Source organism: Plutella xylostella, chromosome 17 (assembly GCF_932276165.1).
Source record: "Plutella xylostella chromosome 17, ilPluXylo3.1, whole genome shotgun sequence".
In the NCBI taxonomy this organism is placed as follows: Eukaryota; Metazoa; Arthropoda; class Insecta; order Lepidoptera; family Plutellidae; genus Plutella; species Plutella xylostella.
The window spans coordinates 7553331-7579419 of NC_063997.1; the positions used below are offsets into that span (position 1 = coordinate 7553331).

General features: G+C 39.5%; 2 protein-coding genes across 2 annotated transcripts in view; one reads left to right on the top strand and one right to left on the bottom strand.

The window, feature by feature from the left end:
* Window positions 1-2044: 2044 nt before the first annotated feature.
* On the top strand, window positions 2045-24882 carry LOC105391876. Its single transcript, XM_038109008.2, has 9 exons — window positions 2045-2420; window positions 13213-13521; window positions 16078-16313; window positions 16676-16873; window positions 17191-17308; window positions 17941-18051; window positions 18394-18547; window positions 19013-19225; window positions 19532-24882. Exons 1-9 carry the CDS (start codon window positions 2178-2180, stop codon window positions 24562-24564), a joined length of 6615 nt encoding a protein of 2204 aa, XP_037964936.2. The 5' UTR covers window positions 2045-2177; the 3' UTR covers window positions 24565-24882.
* A 168-nt stretch (window positions 24883-25050) lies between these two features.
* The window catches only part of LOC105391891 (adenylosuccinate lyase), a 28767-nt gene continuing 27728 nt past the window's right edge, over window positions 25051-26089 (bottom strand). Inside the window, exon 4 of the mRNA XM_038109009.2 lies at window positions 25051-26076. Within this exon, the coding sequence (XP_037964937.1) occupies window positions 25062-26076 (1015 nt within the window). The 3' untranslated portion in view covers window positions 25051-25061. The remainder of the gene's footprint in view (window positions 26077-26089) is intronic.

Below are 26089 nucleotides of genomic sequence, written 5' to 3' on the forward strand. Positions count from 1 at the left end.
ATAATTTTAATGATATACAATGTAAAGATGACAAAATGTCAGGCCAGCGATCAGCCGCTACCGCTAGCGCGGTGTAATCAGGGAGTCCCATACAAAAGAGTTCAACGCAGCTTCTGTTCGGTGACAGAACTTACAATATTAAGGCTTTGTCCGCACCGCGAATATTTCGCCGCGCGAATGTCAAATATGATGATCTTATTATGAGCCTGCAGGGATAGATTAGTATTTCATATCATGTTATTAGGTTCGATTAAGTATCGGTCGATGCATTCGTTATAATAATTATTATGAGTCACACTTGGCTCATAGGCTCGTGTGGTTCATTAGACCAGTTAACAAAAAAGTTCCACCCAAATGGCACATGAATTTTAGAACAGTTCATTTAAATTTTAAAGTTTTTAGTTGGTATAATTCTGAGGCGCTGTTTATGTTAAAAGTACTTCAATAATGCAGACAGCGTCATTAACTAGCCTTTTCCGTTTTGGAGTAATTTGGTGTTATGCTACTGGAATTTTTTCATTGCTCTCAAGTGAAATAATAACCACCCACCCACTTTGTATTGCCCGGTGACGCAAAATCAGGCTACCTCAGAGTACAGCAGGCTACTTGGCAGTTCCTGATGCAAAACCACAGTCATTTAGCTTTACTTGAAACACATTATTTATTTGATATTATTCAAAGTCTCCCGTAGTAACCTTTGTTACAAGGGCATTAAAATTCAAAATGGTTTGATACAGGGAACTTCTGTTAGTGCGTCAAGAGTTACTGTGATCGAACTGAGGAAACCTATTAGACAGATAGATACAGTCTACTATATGATTAGACAAGTCTGGTAGCGATGTAACTTTACCTACATAGACAGGTTATCAGTGTTATTTACAAATAAATAGTAAGTAGGAACGCGCCTGCTTCTTTGAAGAAAAATATGAGTAGAAATCATCGGTACTAATGTCTACCAAACCATAGTGGACACTGAGCGGCCGCGACACAATTTAATATCATGATAGGAAAGAAAGGACAGATGCAAACATCCGCTTAAATAATATTTATATTTATCTATTCTTGGGCCAACAGAGCGCCTATCTTAGCTATTACAACATCCAGGCTTGCTGCTCCAGTTTAGTCGGGAGCTAGGGTGGCTGAAATCAAGGGGATATAAAGGTTCCACTCGAGAGAGCCATGTACAGGAACTTCGCCCCCTCTCAGAATAGAATAGAATAGAGGTAACGCGATGGCATGGTCACCAATGAACCTATCGTTTATATAAAACTTCATTTCAGAAAAGTTTTTTGCGCTAATTCTTAATGAACTGTTGAAATTCAAATACGTTCGTGGATGAGGAGGATCTAATTAAATAAATAACCCTCCTTGAAACGCTGGGGCTATAGTTCTCACATAAATTTTAGTGGCAGCATCTTGACTTTACTGTACCTACTTTTTGTTTTTTTTCCTTAAACAGTAAGAAACTTTGCTATAACTTTACAAAGACTCATAGGTACATATTCCTATCTATAGGAAGGTAATTCAAATCTAAGCCGTGCTAGATATTTGTTCCACAGTTTAATGCCGGAACTCATCGGCTATGAAGATTCGTATCAGTAAGTGCGGCTGTTAATAAGCACTTGTATACTTTTGTTGATGATGGTATCATTGTCTTGTACTGCAGTGTACCTATTAAAAGTGTTTGTTAATTGTAATGTCAAGGATATAAAAAAAACCTTTGCGAAGGCTCAAGGAACTTAATATCGTTTAGGTACATATCACATAAAATATAGTTCAGAACATACTTAATAAAATAATTTAATACCTATATACCTACATAAGTGTTACCTTTATCGCACATTAATGACTCCAATATCACACGTAATTAAAACATTACGTCCAATAATGTCTTTCAAGTGCGTAATACAAGTGACTCATTTTCGCCACCAAAAATCAGCGCGAACCTCCATGGTCCAACCTCTTCGGTGAACGCGTGGCCTCGAGCGGCGTCCCGGCGGCGGCGGCGGCGGCGGCGGGGGCGCGTATGAGCCCGGCGCCCGCCGCCGCACAGCCACTCGCACTCGACACATGCCGCGAGAAACGCGCTACCAAACCCTATTTTCGAAAACCGAACGACCGCGCCACCCAAACTATTCTAAATTCAAAGTTTAGAAATGTATGCTTGATTAAAAAAAATGTGGGCTTGGATATCACTGGCCGCTTTGGCGGTGGTTGCAAACTCCGCGGCGGGAGCGGGCGCCGGCGCCGCCCGCCTACTCTGTTACGTTGAGAACGCGTCCACAGACCAATTTTCCGAGTGCACACATTTGGTTTACGCGGGAAACGCGCGGGGAGACAAACTTGAAGCCGTGCTGAAGGACTACAGGAAAAACAACCCCCGGATCAAGATTGTGTTGAGAGTGACTGATGGAGATAAGGTAAGAGATCCAGATTTTGTAGTTGATTCTATATTCGTTATGGTCACTAATCTTATATCGTTATTTTATTTGTTTTTTCGTTCATTAGAGTTCCGCATTTGTGACTCGTTTTTTACGTTATTATGTAGATTTGAGACTAAAAAAAACTGAAATATAAAATAGAAAACTTTTCTTTTAAATATCACTGGACCAAATAAAACAGAAGTAATATACAATGTAGATGACTGAAAGTTTAAGGTACTTAGGTAATAGGTAAAGTTAAGGACCATACGGGCAATCCTCAAATAACTTGTCATAAAATCGCACGTGGTCGTTTTGTTTAAAGAGTTCAAACTAATAGCTGACTTCCGAAATCGTGTCCATTCAAACGGACGACCAAATTGCATTTCATTGTTAATGACAAAACGATGTCATAGAACGTAACAACATTGTAAGGAAAGTGCTCCGGGCCAACACTAATGAAGGAATTGTCTGAACGTGTCGACACGCTGGAATGGAAACAAAAACACGAGATTTCATAATGGACCCGGCATTCCGAATTTGTAATAGGTGAAACTTTTCCGAATGGGTCCTCGATACATTAAAGTTTTCACAGTCTTTAGGGCACTATATTCCGCTTGCCTTTCTTAAACTTTCATTAATTAAATGACTTTGGAAAAATAATTTATAAATATACTTACTAAAATATAAAATAATAACTTGATATCTACTTACATAAAAAATACATCCTGCTGTACTTAGAAGTGTACTTTGAATCTCAATTACTTAATTGCTCTACATTTGACTTCCTCGTTCGTTATGATAGATAGGAATAAATTATTTACTACCCATGATCAGGTATTAATTTTCTCACGGGTATGATAAATAGTGATGTAATTTTATGACCAGCGGTTGACAACCGTGAGCGGGTATAATGTAACATGCCAACTATGCAAAGAATAAACTTGTATTGTTAATGATATCTTTTGAAGACAGAAAATTGTGCTTAGTTATGTTTTATCCAAAAAAAATATATTACAAGGGTATTGCGGTTCTTCTTGTCATTTTCTATTATGAATGAAGAGCCTTTTTCACTCTACTGGTGGGTAAAACATTATCGTTTAATAAATAGGTACCTAAATAGTTAAGCATATATTATGTTTAATTAAAAACGGATACAAGATCGTGAATTATGCGTGTCCATAATGAAGCGATACTCAGAAACCGACACGATAATGAAAGGGCAGGGGTTGTCAGAAATTTCACTTTGGTTGACCTCAGCGGTGACAATTATACCAACTTAAAATCCAGTTCAGTTCGATATCTGACCTGATGGTTCCGTATTTTGCAGAAATCTTAAAAGGTTATAATTACGTAATTGTTACCACAGCACAGTGCTTTTTTAAGAATGGGCTGAAAGATTATGTAATTGCAATTTAATAAAAATAATAATAATAAATATATTTTTCCACAAGTAGGTACATAATATTGTGTATTATGCCATATTGTATGCTAGCCTCTTCTAATACTTGAGCGTGCAAACTGTACCTATGAAGTTCGTAGTAGCAAAAAGTTAAAACAACTCCAACTGCCTGGTGGTTTGTCCATATTTGTCCTGGCCTTGTCTGTTAGGTGTCCGTAAAATAGGGTATAGGTTTTCTTTGGGACCAGTTTATTAAATCTATTTCAATTATTTTTTATTTATATTTCATAAAGCTATTATCTTTTGTAGATATAGATAGCCATAATACATTCCTTAAAAATTTAGTACGTCATATCTAAAGCTTTTAGGTATAGTAGATATTTTCACTAAGTAAGTAGATACCTACTTAGTTGTGAATGAATGTTTTAATCGTATCCTAAAACTTCCTGTTATGTTCTTAGAACGGAACCCTAAAAATGTTTTGCATTGCACCTGTCATAATTACGAAGACGGGGAAATGACGGTAGGTTACGTACCTTCTCAGATTCTGTCCACTTTGACTGGTCCCTGGCTTTTAGCCTACAGCCAGGGATCCAAGCTCTTTCTCCATCTTCTTTAGAAATATTTTCGTGTGTCTTTTACTAGTTTTACGGGACAAAAGTTTAAGTGTAAGTGGAAAGGTAGTAATGTAAGCGGATCATGCGCATACGCAGATGACGTCACGACATGTAGGTCGTCGAGCTTCTCACGAGGAGCCTTGGCTCGAATGTGTAACACTTAATAAGGAGGTTATATGGGTTTATTAGATCGTGTTTTTGATAAAAGCAACGAGGATACGTTATTGTGCAGATAAGGAAAATGCGGTTTGGTTTGCAGTTTAACTTCTGTTTAGGTTGCTAAGAATGTTCTTAATTTATACAGCCTTGCGATTCTGTAAAATCAGACATCTCACTTCGATTTTCATTCTCCCTTCACCTTTCACTGTGTATATGTCATCTCATACATTATTTGTCAAAATCTCGAAATTCGATGTGTCAATTTGAAAACTCACTCCGGATTCAGAATCGAGTTTTGACAATTAGCTTTATAGAATCGCAATGCTGTTATGATTATAGTTTTGATTTGATTTTACTAATGTATTTATGTAGTTGTAAAGCATTCGGTAATGTAATTTATTTATTCTTCTAATCACTTTTGTGTCAAAACTTGACCATATTAATTCAATAATTTTAAACGTAAATACTGTTCCGACAGCTGTCAGAGCTTTCAGAGAACATTATTAAAAGCTTTTAGATAATAAATGGTCAAGATATTTTCAAGGCCGAGACTTCCCACACTGATCTTTAAAACATTATCTATATTTATTATTTATCAGTAAGTAGTTGTTACAATACTTCCATCTCAAGCAAAGTATAACGCACAATTTTAAGAACTATTTATGAAAATAAATTATTGGTTACCCTTGACAGTCAGTTGTCAACCCTGCAATATAATAACACCTTGCAGGCAATAAATAAAAAAGCATAATTTGAAGTAACAATTCACCTTTATTTGCATAACAGAACACCATTTTATTTAGAGCTCCGAAGCTCTATTGAAGACAGAGTATGACTGTACTTTAGCTGAGTGATGTCGTAATGTAGAGTTAGTAAATTAGTGAGTCTGTTTTACGGCGCCTTTTCGCCCACTGTTCCGGACGTCCATAGGTCCAGGATCTAAGCATTATGGATTTTACCTACTATCTATTGTGTTACAAACATTTTTTATATTGTTCTTAACAACTTGAACAAAAATATTTTCCTAACTGCCTGACATATTTTATTAATTTCATTCTAAATTCCACAAACAAGAGAAGTATGTAAGTAACCTAAAGGTAAATTTAATGATTTAAGTCATTTGTATCAGTCATCCCACTGGAAAATACACGCCACGACCCCAGAAGTCAACCACCATAAATCATAGCTAGACAATAAACATGCTCATAGTTTCTATTCAACCATTTGCACTATTGGTGTCGAGTGCTGAATGACATGAATCTTATGAGCTTACAAACAAACAATTGATCCTATTGACCTTGAAAGTGACAGGACAGGTCAAGGTCAACAGTTTTGCCGCTGTCAATTGGACAGCAGAGACTGCTGATTTGATGTTTTTAATTTCGGAATGTTGTTTGATTGGGCGAGGGCGGGCGGCGCGACTTTGGTATTAACCTGCGACAGCATGCGTGCTGAAAACATTGCAAAATTTTGAATGCCGCCAGCTTTCGCTCTGTGTTTATCGGTTGGGTGTTGACAGGTTGTGATTTAATTACAGCGTCTTTTTTCCCAACCTTTTCGTTTTTACTTATGTACCTCTTACCTAAATTATGTAAAAACATCGCATTGCCTGTATTAATATATTTTTTAAAGATAGAATTGTGAAATTTGTGCCTTAGGAAATTTAGCTAAATTATAAAAATAACATTTTGTGTACCTTTAATACCTATAATTCATTATTAAAGCTATACCTTAGCAATAGAGGATGAGGAGGACTTTCAATGCATTTATTTATACCGTTAGTTGCAAAAGAGCGAAGCTTAAAGCTCCAATCGGCAAACTTGTTGCCAAATTCAATACAGAAGTTAAGTAGAAAATTGTATAACGCAAAAATAATAACTGCAATCTGTATCGTAATAATAAAAAAATATAACAACAAGAGTTGATAATGATACGTTTCGTTCTGAAGCCATCTGCTTGTTTACTTTATAAATTTAGGTCGGCGATGTTCAAGAATCGAGTCACTGACTTTGTTTCGTAACTTTATTTTTTATTATTTTATTACATAATACTTAAACATAAATATGTGTCGTCTAGACTATAGTTGACGTACCTACCTAGCTGAGTTACATTATAGCAATCTAAAGTTTTAAAGAATTCGCATATCTTTAACTCAGTAGTCTAGTGAGTCTAGGGTCAGTACGTATATGCTAAATGTTATCGTAAACCATCAGAATAAGGCGTTCTTCTATCGACAGGTATTTCTGTAAGGCCTATAGCCGACTGCTTGCAACATTTACCATTGCCACAGCCTCCGATGTAGGGCTCTGACCGCTGCAGGACTCACACTATGTAGGTAGTACAAAACATGACGAATGGTATGGCCACAAATAGCAAATATGTATTTGCTTTGTGGGTATGGTAGCCAAATCTAAGCGACTGAACCAATATAGGTATAACCAGTGGCGGATTTACAAATTTGCCGCCCGTAGGCCATTAAATTTTTGCCGCCCCTACTGACTTCTGAAATTCAATTTGTTAGTTTAATCCCGTTATTAGTATGATTGTGAACTTAATAATATTAATAATTTCTATGTCTATCTGTCACCAACTTCAAATGTTTCATCAAATCTTATTTAAGGTTCCGTACCTCAAAAGGAAAAAAAGGAACCCTTATAGGATCACTTTGTTGTCCGGCTGTCTTTTTCTCAGAAACGGGTAAAAATATCAAAGCTGACATTTCGCAAAGATATACAAGGTGGGCCAAAAGTAATCACCCCATTGGAAATTGCTCTCATTTGTACAAATGGCCGCCAATTTCAAATTTGTTTTGATATTGGTGGACTAGACAAATGCAGAATACAAGTTGACAAGCCATGGAAGCCACACTTTCCAAGAACGCCAAATAATTTTGTATATTCAGTTTTCGGGTCGCCTTTTTTTTCGTTTTATATGTAATTTTTCCCCGCAATATAGCCCGATTTAACCGTTTCAGACAGTTTTTGTGGGTGTTTTTTCAAGACCCGTGTTAATGTGAATAATCCCGTGTCTCTGGAAGCCCTTAAGGACAACATTCGACACGAGTGCGAGAATCTCTCGCCCGAAGGTCTCGCTGAATTGATGAGAAATGCCATAAAAGGAGCCCATAGGGCAATCAATTGTGACGGCGCCCATTTGGCCAATATCATCTTCTAGACTTTACCAATAAAATTTTAAATGTTCAAATAAACATAGTTAATAAAAAAACAGAATCGAAGTTTTTCATTTAGAAAAAAATTAGAGCCAATCAAGATAGCATGACTTCTTTTGATCCACCTTGTACAAATGTACGGCATCGACAAACTGGTAAAATAAATTAATGAAAAAAAAATGTTACCTTCCATACATGTAAAATGGGGATGATTTTTTTCGTTGGTGTAAGGTATTGTACAGGTCTTTCAAAAATATCAAAGGTCTTCTCAAACCATTTTTTTATTCAGTGACTGGTTTGCGAAATATTAAGCTTGAAACTGCGAATTCTTGGTAGACTCAAGTGACTGTTTGGTCCAAAAATATCACTGATGTACTTAATACATATGACAAAATTCCACATTATCCACATATAACTACCATTACAGCCGTTTCCAGTTTCTCCAAATTCGAAAGTATTCCCGCCGCTTCTTGTCGCGTTACAGGTTTTTTAGTAATATCATATTTGATTGATTTCAAAGAATATGCATGCCAAGAATCTCTTTAACTATTACATGCTTCTTTTCTGGCTGACCATCGTCTCAAATTCACTCTATTCCGGGTTTTGCCTTTCCCGATTTCACTCATTTATTTAAGCCAGCGTTGTGTCGAATTTACAAAAAAAAATCCTGAAGCAGCATGAAAAAGCGTCAATCTTGGCTAGTTTAAGACGTGACATAAGTTATGCATCGCGCTCACTCACATCGCGCAGCCTCAAGAGCGAGCGCGACGACGTAGAGCTTTTGTCACGACTTAAATGCGCCCCGTACTAGCCCGAGCCTGATTCAGCAGCCACAGTTGCCACTAAATTCAAAGAATTTAGGTACATACTGATTATATATGACAGTGCGTTTATTTATATGTAGATTGTGTACACGTAAATTTATATTAAAAAAATCTGTAAAATAAAAAATGCTAAATTTGCCGCCCCTCTAAATCTGCCGCCCTAGGCACTGGCCTTTTTGGCCTATAGGTAAATCCGCCACTGGGTATAACAAAAGATTTAGGTTGTCTATCGTTCAAAATAAATCTAATACTTACATAAAAAATATCTACTTTCCAGTTAAATTTTATATTTAATAACTTTCTTGGCCAAATTGGTGTAGCAGCTCTCGAGTTCTATCGAGATTAACCAAACATTAATTATTATGGTAATGTGCCTAACTAGGTAATCCTAGGTAATCCTGTAAATGACAAAAATATACATTTAAATCATACTAGAGTGTAACTTGTGTACGTATTTCATTTATATTTCATCAGTCAAAGCTTTTAAGTTAGAGTCAGTAAGTAGTCAGTATGGTCAACTATGGTCTGATCCAGTATCGATTGTGGGTTTGCGTCACTGCTCCAGCTCTGCATGAAACAACGCAGTTAGGAATGGTATGCGGTATTCCAGTTGCATTCAATTTGTAACTATCATATAGCAAATAATGTATGTTACAATATGGAAGTACCTATGTAAGTAACATTATAGGTACCTATAGTATAGTATAGTATAGTAATTTTATATGTATACAATTTTTTTTAGCGGGTCTAAATAGCGGGGCGAATAAAAATATAGATCTGACTACATCTGATCACCGAAGTAGTCTGACATTATTTTCTTCGCTTACCATTACAGCAAGTGCTTGATTTAATCGCAGTAATTTGTGTGGGTAGGTATCTTACCTTGTTAGCTCACAGGTTAGGACCTATTTAGACGGTAGCCTTATCTGAATGAATTGAATTTAATACAGATAGTTTAAGTAATTTATCTTGAAACTTAATAATAGTAATAAATTTATCTTTTGACGTTCCGAAATAGATTAGTTTCTTTCATATATGGAACTGTAGTTGGTTATTGATCGATCAAAGTTGGCTAGTATCTTAAACATAGTTATATCAACCGTCCTACGTAGTTATAAACGATCCATTAGGCATGCCTTATTTTTGGTTACCTAATCAGCACTTATCTCTGTCGCGACGTATGGCCATGTCCAGTCAATAAAGCTATGTCATGCCATCCCTTAGTGTCCACTTTATTCAACGAATTAAGAAAGCCTTTTGCTAGGAATAGCAAAATCTATTGTATCGCGATACAGTTTTTTTTTGTTCAGATGACCCCCTGTGTCACTCTGTTTCGGCTTAGTATACCCTTTTTGCAACATCCTGTATAATATATCCAATCAAAGCACTTGGATGAAGTTTTTTTTTAAATTGTATACTTACCGGATGTTAGTGTAGCATCGTGTATTGTATTTCTCGCCGGCCGGCGGCGCGGCGCTGCGGTCGCCAGGTGTTGCCGTTGTTACGCAAAGCCCTCAATATCCGCCGCGGGCATTGCGCGGTCAATGTCGGATCGGATTCTTAAGAATACACTTATGTAAGTTATTCGATAATACGATACAATATACCTATAGATGTTATAAGTAGAATGGATTGTGTAGATACGTAATACAATATATTATTATAAATAAGAATTGACTTATGAAAAATAACAATAGTAGCTACTCTAATATGGGTACATAAGTATACTTGCTATCATGAACGTACCTACTCATAATATGGAGATTGAGATATTACTATTCTATTTTCGGTATCTGTTCACTTCACTTCTACATAAACCTAGGTACAACAGGAGAAGTAACTTACTTAAATAGTTAAAATATTAAGTATACAATACTTCATCTAGCGTCCTTACTCCTCATCATAAAGCTCATATCACTTATTTGCATTTATGACAGCAGTAACTGTCAAGTATAGGGTATGAATCCACATTAGAACGTTTCAAACGGATTAAAATTATAAGTAACATAATCTGAAAATAACGTGCTAATTGCTATAATTAGTGCGATACTAATGTACCGAAGGAGGTATTAACGAAATGATTGAAAACGGTCATTTAAATGTAAGTCAGGTGGCAATGTATTTTATTACCTCGTAAGATAATTATTTCTCTACATCTACACATGGTACTTACTTATTTATGCAAATTATAGAGATTTATTTTATTTATAACTTCGTATTTTTTATGGCTTCTATCATAAAATTAGCAAAAGCTTCATTTACATAATTACATCGATATTTGTATAGAGCTGTAGATGGGCTTTTCCTTTTCGCAGTGGTGAAAGGATTAGCAAGTCAGATTAGTATCAGCCGCTGACTGACAGATGTGACTTAAACAACGTATTACGTTCTTAATTACAGTTTACCATTGAAATTTTCAGCAACCCTGTGTTGGCTGGCGGTGGCGATTTTATATGTACTTAGTCGTAAATGATGTATAGGTATTAACAACAACCTACATGTACTCATGTATCTGGGCTGTTCGCTAATTGGTGTTCAAACCGCCAGTTGCTACAGGATGTTCGATGCATGGTAGATTACTTTCCTTAGTTTCTAATACAATGTAGATAAATTAAAAACTTGAGTATTTGGCAACGTTTATTGACTAAGGTAAAAAGAAGAAAATATATGTACTTATTTAATTATTTATCTTAAAAAAAACTTCCAATTAAAACTGTTAATTATGGATGACGTTCTTGTAAACAAAATAAATACGCATTTAATTCAGGATTAGGTATACAAACGTGAATATTTAGAAAAAAAACATTACAAAATTACACCATCATCATCATCATCAACTAAAACTACCAAACCACAGATTAACATTAAATCATCAATTTATCACGTAGCAACGTCCGTATGTGCAATGTATTGCTGCAAAACTTACAAGCACTGATTCACTAAATTGATGAGAGGTATTTAGAATCTGAGAACTATAAAAAAACAAACAATCCAATGACCTTAGAAACTTAAAATTCTCGTGTTTGTATTTTTTTCTCTGGGAAATCCAGTCCAGTGATGTATTGAGGTACATATGTACTAAGTACCTATATATTATGTACCAGATTGTACCTATACAGTGTTATAGAAGGACACCATTGATTCATTTATTTGATTGTATCGAATTAATTTGCATATTTGTATTGTCTTCGGTATAAACGTGTACTTTAGTAATTATTTTCCACTGTATTTTTATGTTACGAATTTCACAAGGACTTCCGCGCTTCCTTATTCCGGGTATCAACTAATAATTGTTCACATCCTTGGTGTTTTCCAAGTTATAGAGAACATAATAATTCAGAGAGAGAATTAAATTCAGAACATAATACTTGGCTACCCGTCAAATTATCTATGAAAGAAAACTGGAACATTAGTTCAATAGAATACACTTTTTTTTTTTACATACACTAAAAATAACAATAAATTAAACAAGTAGTAACTTAATTAGAGTACCAAAGGCGGTCGTATCACTAAAAGCGATCTCTGCCAGACAATCTTTGGATGGTTGGAATAAGAGATTGACATTGGGTGCAGTGTACATGTTAAAAGGAATGTAGTTTAATTAATATACTACACAGTAACTAAATCTTTAGTCATACCTATCGAGCAATTTAAAAGCCAATAACACCTAGCTCTTACTTCACATTTTAATTCGAATCAACATGTCCTCAACTGCATTTCGCAAACAAACCAGTAGATTTTAATCTAACTGGTGCATGTACTGCGTCTTAGCTTAAAATAGCATGTGGATTAAATTTGTAGGCTGGACCAGTTTTGAGCAACATCGGACTGGCACTTTCGAGCTTACATGTTGCGTAACCATTATTGTTTATTGATACTTATTGAAATAAGAGCACAAATGTAAGGATTATTATCAAAGTATTTGGAGAGGAAAACACATGATTTTATAAGCTTAATTAAGTTAGTTTTGAAAATAAAATAACATCTAAACAAGGTACCCACATAGCTATAATATATATTGAGTATTAGATAATTAGTACTATTGATATTGAGCATATCTTAATATAACTATAGTAAATAAACTTTATCCGTGCGTGCGTGCGGCCACTCCCCTCTTAAGCAAACCTCACAATGTTATTTTTACATATATTTTGATAGGAAATCATTGGATAGAATCTATAAACAGGTCAAGTTCCCGATAGATATCTTTATTGAATATAAGTAGATCGAATATAAAGTTAAATATGTAACGTAATTGCAACCTCATAAAGTATATTCTGCATTGCAAATAGTAATAGCACGTTTAACTGGCTACTTACACGGTCAACCTAGTGTATTTCGACCATAAATCTTATGTCGGCACCTGTTAGCCATTTTAGTCATTACACACGGCTTGATATATGTTTCTAAAGCCTTTGAAAATGTTAGAAAAACTTCAAGACACCAAGGACAGCGTATGCGGTCATTTATTATGGATTGCGGCTGTACAATACGACTTGTTGGCTGTTCATTGTATGATAAACCGCAAAATTTAAGAACGTATAATATAAACATGTTTCTAAAGTTATCTCACCAACAAACCATTCAGTTCATAGATAAACAGCAGTACCATTATTTCCAGGACTTCCGAGCGCTGCTCAAGACGAAGCACGTGCAAGGTCTAGAGGTATACAATGCTCACCGCTCGCTCAACCGCACGAGGGTCCAGACCCTGGTGTCCGACGCGAGGGCTGCCCTCAGCAGTGCCGGCTCCGGACCGCTACTGCTGTCTCTACCAGCCCATGCGGAGTTATTGGCCAAGTACTACGACCTTCGCGAGCTGGTGAAGGTCGCCGATCTGATGGTGTTGGAGACAGAAGCCCTGGGCTTAGAGAAGAAGATGACCTATCACCCGAGTCGCCTGAGCGGCGTGTGGGATATGATGAATACGGTAAGTTTTGAATGAGTATTGTTTGAGGGTTCCGCTCATCTCGCATAATCTTTATTGACCAAAACCCATTTCGCATAACTCGTATGGTCTAAACTTTTTTGGCCGAACCATCACTTTGCCAAGACTTATGTGGCATAAGGCTCGTTTCGTCTAAAACTCTTTAGGCACAATCTTTAAACACCTAAGTTTCGTTTGCTCAAATTTATGTTCGTCTATACCTATGTATAATCTTGTTTCTCCTAATGTTATCTTAATAAATAATATATTAAGTATGTAGTAAATGTACAAATTGTGGTATTTTTCTCCTACATCCCGAAAATCACGATATTGTATGATCAAAAAATCGAAAGTTAACGACCAATATAATTATTACAAACCCCATGAGATCGAAACCTAAAAATAGGTGCGACGACGAGCAAAGCGAGGAGGAGCGTGTTAGGTGCACATGTTCATCAAAACCAAAGCGGACCGCAGCGAAGCGGAGCGGAGCGTTTACCAAACACCGGAAACAATACAAGGCACCAGTTTGCGCTATGTAGGGAGACGCTCCGTCAAAGTTAAAGCCAAACGAATATTATTACTTTGTATAAACCTATGCCATAGCATTATTAGGCTATTCAAGATTTGGCCATACCATTATTTGGCTAAACAATGTTATGCGAAATAACTTTTTACTATAAAACGAGATTTATGCCATACGATTTTCGGCGTAACGAGACTTTGACCAAACGTTACTATGCAATACGAGATTAGGCAAATAAATCTTATGCTAAAAAAAAACCGGCCAAGTGCGAGTCGGGCTCGCGCACAAAGGGTTCCGTAGCAGCAATTAAATCAACCTATCTCAAAAACTATAAGAGATACTTTGATCAAACCAAAAATCGTTGAAAGAGTTAATTAGCATGCATCACCTCAATGTTTTTTTAGAATTTTATACCCCGTAGTTATAAAAATAGAGGGGGGGGGACATACTTTTTACGACTTTGAGAGCTGATATCTCAAAAACCGTTCACTTTAAGAAAAATGTTTTTTAGAAAACTTTATATCATTTTAAAAGACCTTTCCATTGATACCCCACACGGGTATGTACATCGAAAAAAAAAATTTCATCCCTCAGTTACATGTATGGGGGGCCCCACCCCCAATTATTTTTTTTACTATTTAGTGTCATATTTTTGTAGCGGTTCATACAACACATATTCCCATCAAATTTCATCACTGTAGTACTTATAGTTTCCGAGTAAATCGGCTGTGACAGACGGACAGACGGACAGACGGACAGACGGATATGACGAAACTATAAGGGTTCCGTTTTTGCCATTTTGGCTACGGAACCCTAAAAAGGTAGAACCATTGTTTGAAGTTGAGTTCGCCTGAAGTAGGGTAGATAGCAAGCGATGGCTTTGTATTGTTGCTAATACTTTTAAGTACCTATATTTGATTTTCGACGACTTCTTGAATAGCCAATGGCCACCGGTAGTGGTTAGGTGAAAAAGAACAGAAGGGCTAGTACGGGTCGCATTTAAGACGTGACAAGAGTTTTGCATCGCGGTCACTCACATCGCGCAGCCTCAAGAGCGAGCGCGACGGAGAAATTTTGTCACGTCTTAATAGCGCCCCGTGCTACAGGGCCAGGAAGAGTATAGGAGGAGGGCAGGAGAAACCTAATGTCCAGGACTAATGATGCTGGCTGATGACTATTACCTATGGTGTAATAGGATAGGTGCCTAATACGTATAAAATATAAATTCAGGCTGGTTTACAATTTACAAATCCATCAAAGCGAGATGCTGTCGTAAAAACACTATAAATGCTAAATAGGTGCATATACGGTATAGATTGAAGTGTATAATTACAAGTTTTAATTTTAATGGTTCAAAGTTAAGCACTAAAGATGAGCTGCCAATACCTAACTGACCCAGATAGTGCCACTAAAATGCAATAATATTGAGCTGAGCAAGTCGTCGTTAGTTATCCGAAATTGACGTTTACTTCAGAGAAATAAGACCGAGGATAAGTAATGTTTTCAACACCGGTTTACCTTCGTCCTGCTAGTGGGACGTGGCTTACTTTTTTCAATTCTACACATACGTGACAGATATAGCAATGAAGATAGATATTGCGACCCTGTATGTTTAGTTACTAATAGGTTTTAAGATTTTTAATTTATAATAGTGATTTGCAACCTGTCGAAACTTTAATATCAGTAGGTACCTAAGTATCGATTTGTTTGACTATTCAAACAAATCGATACTTCGGTACCTACACAGTTTAAAGTAGTAGTAGTAGTATAACGTACCACTTTTAAATCAATTTCGAGTTCATAAAACTAAATAAGTTAGTTCTAGGTTAAGGGGGTGTTCCAATCATAGACTTCGTATATACTGGCGTAATACTAAGTCTATGGTTCCAATAGTATTCATCGTTATGGACACATTCATAAAATATTTAACATCACAAAAAATCAGCTGATCTTTATCTTAAATTTTATCTAGCTTTTGTCGTAAGCCCGTTAAAACTCTACAATCCCTTAACTTCACACTCTACACATTTCAGGATTCCGTAGTGGACCTGGCGGTCGGGCTCGGGGTTCCGGCGTCCAAGCTGGTGATCAGTCTGCCGGCGACGGCGCGTCAGTTCACGCTGGTCAACGAGACCCTCAGCACTCCGGGCAGCCCTACAGAGGAGGAGGAACCCAGGGTCATCGACCAGGCGGAGCTGTGCCGGCTGCTGCAGAAGGGACGGTGGACATTGGAGCGCGACCAGGATCTGTCGGGGCCTTATGCTTTCCAGTAAGTTGATTGGGTGTTTTTTAAGTCTTCCCTAAGCTCTGTGACACGAATCATAGGTACTGCTTAAGTACTTACATAAGTTTTATGTCTGTAGGTAGGTAGTACTTACTTTAGTATAAGGTAGTGGTAGGTACAGGTGTTTCAAAATGGTATATACCTAGCAGTCCGAAAGGACGTGACTTAGGTCGATATTCTGACCAATTTTTGTAACATGCTGTAGAGTCTAGAATCGTACCTAGCTCCTAGAATAATTTATCGACTTCAAACTTAAATAATTGTAAATCCTCGTATAAATAATTGATTCATATAGGATCCTACAGTAAATTCTTTTCATAAATCCAATCGTTACCTTTCACTTACAGGAACAAAACCTGGATATCATTCGAAGACTCCTCCTCAGTGGACGTGAAGGGTAAATACGCGCGAGTGCGTGGTCTAGCCGGCCTGGCGTTGAAGCAGGCGGACCGAGACGGGGAGACGCCCTGTGGAGCCACCATCAAGGCGGCACTAGCTAAAGTGCTGAACCAGCAGAGTCGGGCACCGAGGGCATTGGTGTTGAGGTAAGTGTACAATCAAACATATTGAATGAGTAATATTACAGGCGAGATCAAATGAGATGGTTGGTCATGGAGCCCTTTCGTTCAAATTTATAAACGCTAAACAAGAGAGTTGGAAAGATGGGCGGTTGGAAAAACCGGTAATAACTATAGGTACCGAAGTCGCTTGATCAACACGTTTAACGTGCTGCATTTCAGGCAGGAAAAACAGGGACTAAGATAATCATGACTACAACAGTCGTTCAATTTTTGTTTTTTTATAAGTAGTTCCCTCCTTCACACCCCAATCCTCTAGTAATGTATCAATCCTATCTCCTCAGGTCCTTAGAACAAGAGATCCTGGCGGCCCCGCACGGCGCGCTGGAGGCGCTGCAGGTGTCCCCCTACCGGATCACGCAGGTCGTGGACTCCGACGGACTCATACATTCCGTCAGAGAGGTATGTGTTACTGATATATGCTTTTAGCATTAAGTTCACCTGATTGTACACAATTACATTTGTATATTGTGCAATAAAAGAATAAAATAAAAAAAATATTATAGGATTATCAGAATTTATGTATTGACTGTACGCTATTAAAATAAACTTTGGAATTTGTCTGAATAAGGGGTAAAAGTTACAAGTGTAAGCTGTCTGCAGTATGGCAGATATGAGACATTGCTATGAACTTTATTGGTGTACTTCGCTTTGTATCGACTCAACCGCTCAAAAGTGCCAATGTCTCACTTTTTATAGTTCTTATAATTTTAGATTTTTTGACTTTGGTGAATCCTTGTACGGACCGTACGGACGAAGCATTGTTACTATAAGAGTGGGTCAGGTTTCTCTGCACCTGACCGTACATATACGTAAATATTTCTTATCTTTATCTATCTTTATTTTTACGTATTCGTGTGTCATTAATTCAGGATTACACCCGAAACACCAGATTCCAAGAGCGACACATCCATCAATCCTATTGACCCCATATTTCCACTACAAAGCACAGCAGCATCGCATCCTCTCCATTGATCCACTACTAAAAGCACACTACAGCATTCCATTCCCTAACGTCGACCACCTCTCCGCAGGACACCCGCACGGAGTTCTCGTGCACGCGCCAGGGCTACTTCGTGCACCCGCGCTCTTGCGGCCGCTTCTACCGCTGCGTCAAGTTCGACCAGCTGTCGCCGGAGTACACGGTAGGTCCAGGGGTTCTACATGAAAACGCATCGGAAAATTGGGATCGAAAGCCTTGCTATAATAATTCAAGAAATAGAAGCTTCAGAAGCTCCCAGAAATGACTATACATCTGAATGGATACTACAGCTATTTCCCATCAGCTATGTTTGGCTTCAATCGGTTTTCCTATGGAAATTTTGACGTATTTTCATGCCATTTTGCTCGGCACTCACGAAGAGTCTAAATAGACCAAAACTGACGCACATATTTTAGAATGCTGTCGCACCTATCTAAACTTCGATTTCGATTACTTATCTGTTTCTGCTGACCTTAACTTCACCTCCAACGCCCCTTTTCCCCAGGTGTTCGAGTTCGACTGCCCCTCCGGCCTCGCGTTCGACTCGCGCTACGAGGTGTGCGTGTGGCCCGGCAGCCTGCCCGACGCCAGCGCATGCGCAGGCTCCTCCGAGATCGCACCCGTGCCCAGGACCAGATTCGTGTGCCCGGACCATGAGGGTATGCAGTTATGCACTAGCACTATACCTACTTAGCTATACTGCACCTCTTTCTGTACATTTGTTGATGGACACGAGCAATGGTCGAAGTCAATGACTGTATATCACCAATTGTCCCCATGTATCGATGGATGTTACATTATAAACATCAAAATTATATGTACCTAATGGATATTGCTGATGAAAATTATAGACGTGTAACCTAACCTTCGGATGAATTTAAGAACCTATGCCCCAATTACTCCATTGTCGGTTATCTATCCGACCACGGATTGGTTCATCAATGATATCATCGTCATCTCCATATAACATTTTTGACAGATGTGACAAAAGTCAACCACTAATACCTACCTACCTTGTTATGCTCTAACCGACTTTGGAGAAATTGGCACTAATCCTGCTCTCATAACTTAGATTCTAAAGTTTAGAACATCAACAACCTAACTAAGGCCTTATGTATGTGCAGGTTACTACGCAGACCCTGAGAACTGTCGTTGGTTCTTCGCGTGTCTAGACCACGGCACGTCGCCTCTCAGCGCCTACGAGTTCCGCTGTCCTTTCGGCCTCGGCTTCGACGCGGACCGACTCAAGTGCGACTGGCCCTGGCTGGTGCCTAACTGCGGGAACGTGGGGCGCTACGAGGCTCAGGCGCATGGGTTCAACAGCGCCGTTTTGACTGGTGAGTACCTATTTGAGTCTTTGTATGTTTTTTGGGGACAAAGTATGTTACTTTGAATGTGCAAAGAAGGGAATGTATTGGTCTAAATATAAATAAGCTCAAGTAAGATGACCATAGCATAGTGATTCGTTGTTCTATACTCTTGGATGTACCCGAAGGATGAAAATAGGCCATATACAACGCTGCAATATAGTTTCTGCAGAGGAAGTAAAACAGTAAAATATGGCGTAGCTATTGATATAACGAGTACCTATGTTTATATGCGCAAAATAAAGTCAACTAAATAAACTTTTTCCTATATTCCAGGCGCATCCGGCTACCACGGACAGACGGCTGAAGCGGTAAACGTAGCAGCTCACCAGAGTCTGGCTTCAGGCGCCGCACTCAACAATCTCGTCGGAATCCAAGGAGGCTATCTCAGCCAGGCCGACGCTTTGGACGCTAACTTCATAGCATCCCAGGAGTACCACAGTGGAGGTGTCAGCGCTTTAGGTTTCGGACAAGCCTTTCAAATCGGCCATGGAAATGGTGGTGCTCAATCTGGTGCACTAGCATTTCAAACCGCACAAGCTGGTGGTGTAGGACTAGTGCAACCCACCAAGTACAGCGATGAGGGCAAATATTCCAGTGGTTCCTTATTGCTCGACGACTACAGGCTACCGACCGGACAATCTAACGCAGGTTACGTTCAACAAGCAGCCGGTTTTGGAGCTCAGTACAACAACGGGTACAATGGAGCTGTTGGTTCCAATTCCTATTCCACTTCATCTTTGTCCTCGAATAATTATGACCAAAACAAAGGTATTCAGTACCAAGCTGCTGCAGGTGAATATTCTGATGCCGATAACTCTGGTGCGTACGTTCACGATACCACCGGTGACCACGCGGAGCCCTACAGACATGAAGATGCGCCGGCAGTACCCTACATACATGATGGAGCCGCCTACAAAGATTACAATGACTACCAGGAAAGCAGGCGATACAAGGAATCTTCCCAAGGAGATTATGCAGGAAAATATGTTCACGATACTAGTGGACAGTACGACTCTGAATCTGGCAATTACAATGGTCAATTAGGAGGGTCGTACAACACTAAATACTCTGATAATAGTGGAAAGTATAACGCTGACTACTCCGGGTCATACAATGGCGATTACTCAAGCCAAATAAATACAGCTGGAAAGTATGTAGCAGGTATCTACCAAAATGCAGGGCAAAGCAATTTATACAGCGTTTCCAATATCGGAAACGTAGGAACTGCAAGTCTAAATAGCCAAGGAACAAGCGGGTCTAACATTGAACAGTACCATGGAAGTTATGCTGGCGGCAACAGCGGACAATATCTAACAGACGGAAAAGCATACACCGGCGCTTCTCATACACTAGCTGCTGGATCAGTGAACGTTGGTTTAGTAGGAAAAACTACTCTGGTTGATGCGGCTTATGAAGGAAACTCGCGTAGCAATTACCAGAACTATGAAACTCAAAATGCTTACAGCACTGCATCACAGTCTCAGTCGTACAACGGGTATGATGTAGCCCACCAGTCTTTACAAAATGGTCAGCTAGGCTACATATCACAACCAGCTGTGTCTATTAATCATGTAGGGACTGATTCACATAATCTTGATGGATACATTTACCACACAACCCCAACTGCATCATTAGCGCCGACCACCGCTAGACCCATTGCAGTGACCACGGCTTTACCAGCTGTCACTACAACTTACAAAACTACCTACGTACCAGCAGCACCCACGACTAGCATTAAACAAATATTTGGCATCTCCCAACCAGCTGTTACATACGTCCAGCCAACAGTCATCCCTGTTAAACAATACGTGACTCCGAGCATTGAGGTGACTGGATACAACCAAGCCGTTGACTATCAATCTTTCGAAAATAAACAAATCGTAAATAATTACAACGCTGAAGCTTCTGTCGCAAAATCAGAGTCCGCGGGTTACGATTATTCAAAGCCGAGTATTAAATTTGAAGAAGGAGTAAGTACATACAGCACCCCCGCACCCGCCGTCCAAGTATCCACCTACCAGCCGCAATCGTTTAACCTGCAAACTGTCCACAATGTTGAATCTGTACACTTTGGATATTCCACTCCCGCCCCAGCAATTGCTGAAGCTGTTAAACCTAGTGTGGAGGTGACAGGATACAACCAAGCGGTAGACTATCAATCTTATGAAAACAAACAAATTGTTAATAATTACAACACAAATACAAAAGAGTCGGACGGTTACGATTACCCAAAGCCGAGTGTTAAATTTGAAGGAGTTAGTACATTCAGTACTCCTGCACCAGCTGTCCAAGTGTCGACCTTCCAGCCACAATCATACAACCAACAAACAGTTCACAATGTTGAATCAGTCCACTTCGGTTACTCAACTCCTGCCCCAGCATTAGCTGTAGAAGAGCCTTTCAAAAAGGTGGTGGCCTATACTGTGGGGCCCCAACCAGTTGCTTTTGCTCAACCAACTGTAGAAACATACGCTCCTCAATCGTTCAGTTCACAAACAATTCATCAAACAAACGCAGCTAAAGATGATTTTGGTGTTGAAAATTATCACCAGAACAGGGTGGAGGTCGCGTATGAGCAGCCAAAAGCCTTCGTTCAGTATAGCACAGTACAACCAGCTATAGCAGTCCAGTCAGGAGTGTCAGAATACCAGCCCCAAGTGTACAGTCAGCAGACGGTACACAAAGTCGACACCAGCCAAGTTCAAATTAAATCTGAAGAAGCATCAGGATACGACTACCCGAAGCCAGCGGCGAAATTCGAAGAAGCACCGAAACTGATTGAAGTTTCCACCGCACGACCAGTAGTAACACTATCCACATACAAGCCGCAATCTTACAGCCAACAAACTATACACAAAGTTGAATCAGACACCTACTTCCCAGTTTCATCTACTGCTCAACCTAAAGTAGAATTACAATATCAGCAACCTTCGGTATCTGTTTATGACAATCCGATTCTGAAGTATACACAGAAGATTACTCCTGTATCGTACGTGAAACCTGTGGAGGTAACTCAAACTTATCAGCCCACAGTACAACAACATGAGGTCAAACACCATATAAGTCAACCAATCCAATATGAATCGGTACAACAACACTACAACACAGTAAATCTACAAGACTATTCGTACAGTCAGCCAGAAATACAGAGGGAGTCTTTTAAGTCTGGTATCAAATATTCATTAGCAAGTGACGTGTCTCATCAAATAATTAATCATGGAATTGTGAACAATCAATATAACGCCAAAAAAGAAGACGTTGTGTTCGTATCCAGTACGCCATCAACTCTGGCTTATGAAGAGCATTACAGTGAATATGAAGCGCCTAAGAAAATAGAAACATATCAAGCACCAGAGTACGTACCTCCGAAGAACAATTACCAAGAGTCTTACACAGTATCGACGGCATCTACGCCAGTAATTCAAAAAGTTCAGAGTTATCAGGCTGCCGAATACGTTCCTGCTAAGAATGATTATCAAGAAACTTACACTGTTTCTACAACATCTCCACCGGCCGTACAGAATTACAGATCTCAAGAATATGTGCCCCAGAGGCAAACATACAAAGCTGCAGAATACGCTGCCCCAAAAATAGTTTACGAGGAGTCTTACACTGCTTCTCCAGTAGTACACCAACAGATTTCAGCGGTCCAAGATCAGTACGATTACAAGCAGCAAGATTATTCACAGCAATATGAATACTCACAAAATGTTGCACCAGTCCAGCAGACCTCTTTTGCCACTTCTTATGTAAAACAACCTAAGACAGTGGAATCGTTCCACATTTCATCTTACCCGGCTTCGTCCGTAACCGTAAAACCCATATCGTATCAAAGTCCTGAGATTCAAGTTGGCTACAATGCCGAAGAATACTTGCCACCCGTAGTGACTACTGCCAGACCGGTGACTACAACCTATGCCCCGCGAACGTACTCAACAACCACTACACGAGAGTACTTGCCCCCTACTTCAGAAGCCAACAACGATAGAGAATATCTACCACCTAAGGTTGACAACACTTATATACCTCCATCGACAACTTCTCGACCAGTTTACAAGTCTACCCGCCCGTCAACCACTTACAAATACGTAGAGTCAACCACTTTCCAAGCTCCTGAATACTTACCGCCTCAAGAAGATGAAGACTCTAATGTAAACTTCCAGAGTTTCGGCCTGAGGAACAATCCCTATCAAGAATATACAGTAAACAAAGCGGAAGCACCTAGAATTACATCGACAATCGTCCCAGTTACAAGAAAGCCAAATTTGGTGGTCGAAACCGCAAAAGCAAACCTCCTTGGATTTGGTACTGTTGGACCTGATGCTGGTTTAGTATCTACTGATTATGTATCGAGCACTGAGTCATATCCCCCCATCACACAAAAGGTCGTAACATCTACCTATCCTCCCGCGATTAAAAAAGGATTAGTTGAAATTAACCCGAGACCAGTGCCAGCCAGAAGAACAAAGCCTAAAGTTGCTGTTGTTACAAAAATAAATGACTTCAATCCGCTTCTGGTCAGAAAACTTGGAGCCGTCTGTAGTTGCCAGTCTCCAGTTGTAGTACTTAAAGGCAGGCGACCGAGTGTTCAGGTTCAGGATTACGATGTGGACTACAGTAATGATTATGATGATGCCGGCAGGGGAGATATTGGTAGCGAAGATATTGTCAGAACATCTTACAAGGAAAGTCGACCTGCTAGAATAAAGTCTGTAACGGTATCGCCCATTCCTACATCCACTTTCAACCCTATCATTGTTCCAGATGATTCATACTACCAAGACATTTCTGGCCCTAACGACTACAATGTAGACATTACACCAAAGAACCGGGAGATATATTCTGACAGCTATGTTTCCAGTACCCCAGCTGTATACTCATCAACCACTGAGAAGGTGTACACAATTAGACCAAGAGTTAAAGCTGTCACAGTTGCGCCTACATACCGAACTGTTTTACTGAGGGAACCACAATCAACTCCAGCTATCGTTGTTAAAGACAGCCAGGAAAGTCATGCCAGTACTGTGGATTCAGCTACTTTCGACAGATACGGCCCTGGAGGCTTGAGGAGCCGTGATGAAACTCTGCAAGGATCAGTGGACTGCCAGCGAGCTGGTCTGTTCCGTCATCCGAAACAATGCAACAAGTTCTATGCTTGCAGATGGGACTGCACCAAGCAGAGGTTCACCCTGCATGTGTTCAACTGCCCCGTGCAACTTACATTTGATGCCTCCATAGGGGCGTGCAACTGGCCGAGCCAGGGGCCTGCCTGCCAGGGAGACACTCTTCTTACCAATACTCTCTAAGCTTAATATTTAAACTAATGTTGTGCCATCGAATTTGTGATAAAATGTGATCCAACTATCCACATGTTGCCGTATTAGCTGCCTTAATTATCGAGATGGACATACCTCTCTTAATCTGTTTTAGATGCTTATTATTTATTTGTTGTGTTTATTTAATTAATAGTTGATTATTTATTACTCTTGTCACAAGGCTCAAGTTGGCCTAGTTTTGGAATTATGAAATTTTAGCTGATCATTAGTTACCATGTCTAGTTCATCAACTCTTTTAATTAATGTTACGTTACGTCTTGTAAAATAGTGAAGTCATTTTTGTGTTTTTTTAATTGATAGAGATATGCTGTAAATATAATATTTTTATTCAAAACGTGTTTTATTTTATACGATAGACACAACAACAAGCAAAATAAGAAAAATACATGATTTATAACAGTAGGTATGTACTTATAGGAGTAGTACTGTTAGTATATAATTATATATAAGTTTAGTATATAATTTACTTAAATATTCAGTGAGACTGGTTTCTCAACCGCCTCCAGAACACCTTGGTATTTCTTCAATACCTCGTTCACTTCTTCATCGATAAATTCAGTAACTTGTTCTGGTGCTCTGCCTATGAAGGTTGATGGTTCAAGCAGACTGTCCAACTTCGGAATAATAGGCTTAAAGTAAGGGTCTTTCTTGACTCGCTCGATGAGGTCATTGTCTTTACCGTGCTGTTTCACCTGAGCACCGGCTTCGTGAGACAACACTCTGATCTTTTCATGACAAACTTGCCGGTCTCCACCAGCTTGCACCATAGCCATGATAATATTCTCGGTAGCCATGAACGGTAGCTCCTGGGCAATATGGCGAGCAATAACTTTAGGGTAGACCACGAGTCCTTGGCAAATGTTCAGCAGAGTCAGTAGGGTAGCATCGGCAGTGAGGAAGCCTTCAGCTAGAGTGATACGGCGATTGGCGGAGTCATCCAGAGTGCGCTCCAGCCACTGGACAGCGTGAGTGTTGGCTGCATTCGAGTGCAGGGAGATCAGGTGGCGAGCCAACGCGCAGCAACGCTCAGATCTCATGGGGTTCCTCTTGTAGGCCATAGCACTGGACCCAATTTGAGATGCTTCAAATGGCTCCTCAATTTCCTTTCTGGAGGCCAAGATTCTAATGTCTGAGCACATCTTATGAACTGTGGCTCCCAAGCCAGCTAGTGCAGAAATGACCTCTAAGTCTACTTTCCTGGAGTAGGTTTGTCCAGTGACGAGGTAACGCTTGTCGAAGCCGGCTAGTTTGGCGACTTTCTCGTCGAGAGCGCGAACCTTGGCAGTATCCCCGTTGAAGAGAGTGAGGAAGGAAGCTTGGGTACCTGTGGTGCCCTTGACTCCTCGGAAGCGCAGGTCGTCGCGGGCGCGGGACAGGGCGCGCTCGTCCATCAGCAGGTCGCTGAGCCACAGCGAGGCTCGCTTGCCCACCGTCGTGAGCTGAGCGGGCTGCAGGTGAGTGAAGCCCAGGATTGGAAGGGACCTGGAAAGGAGAG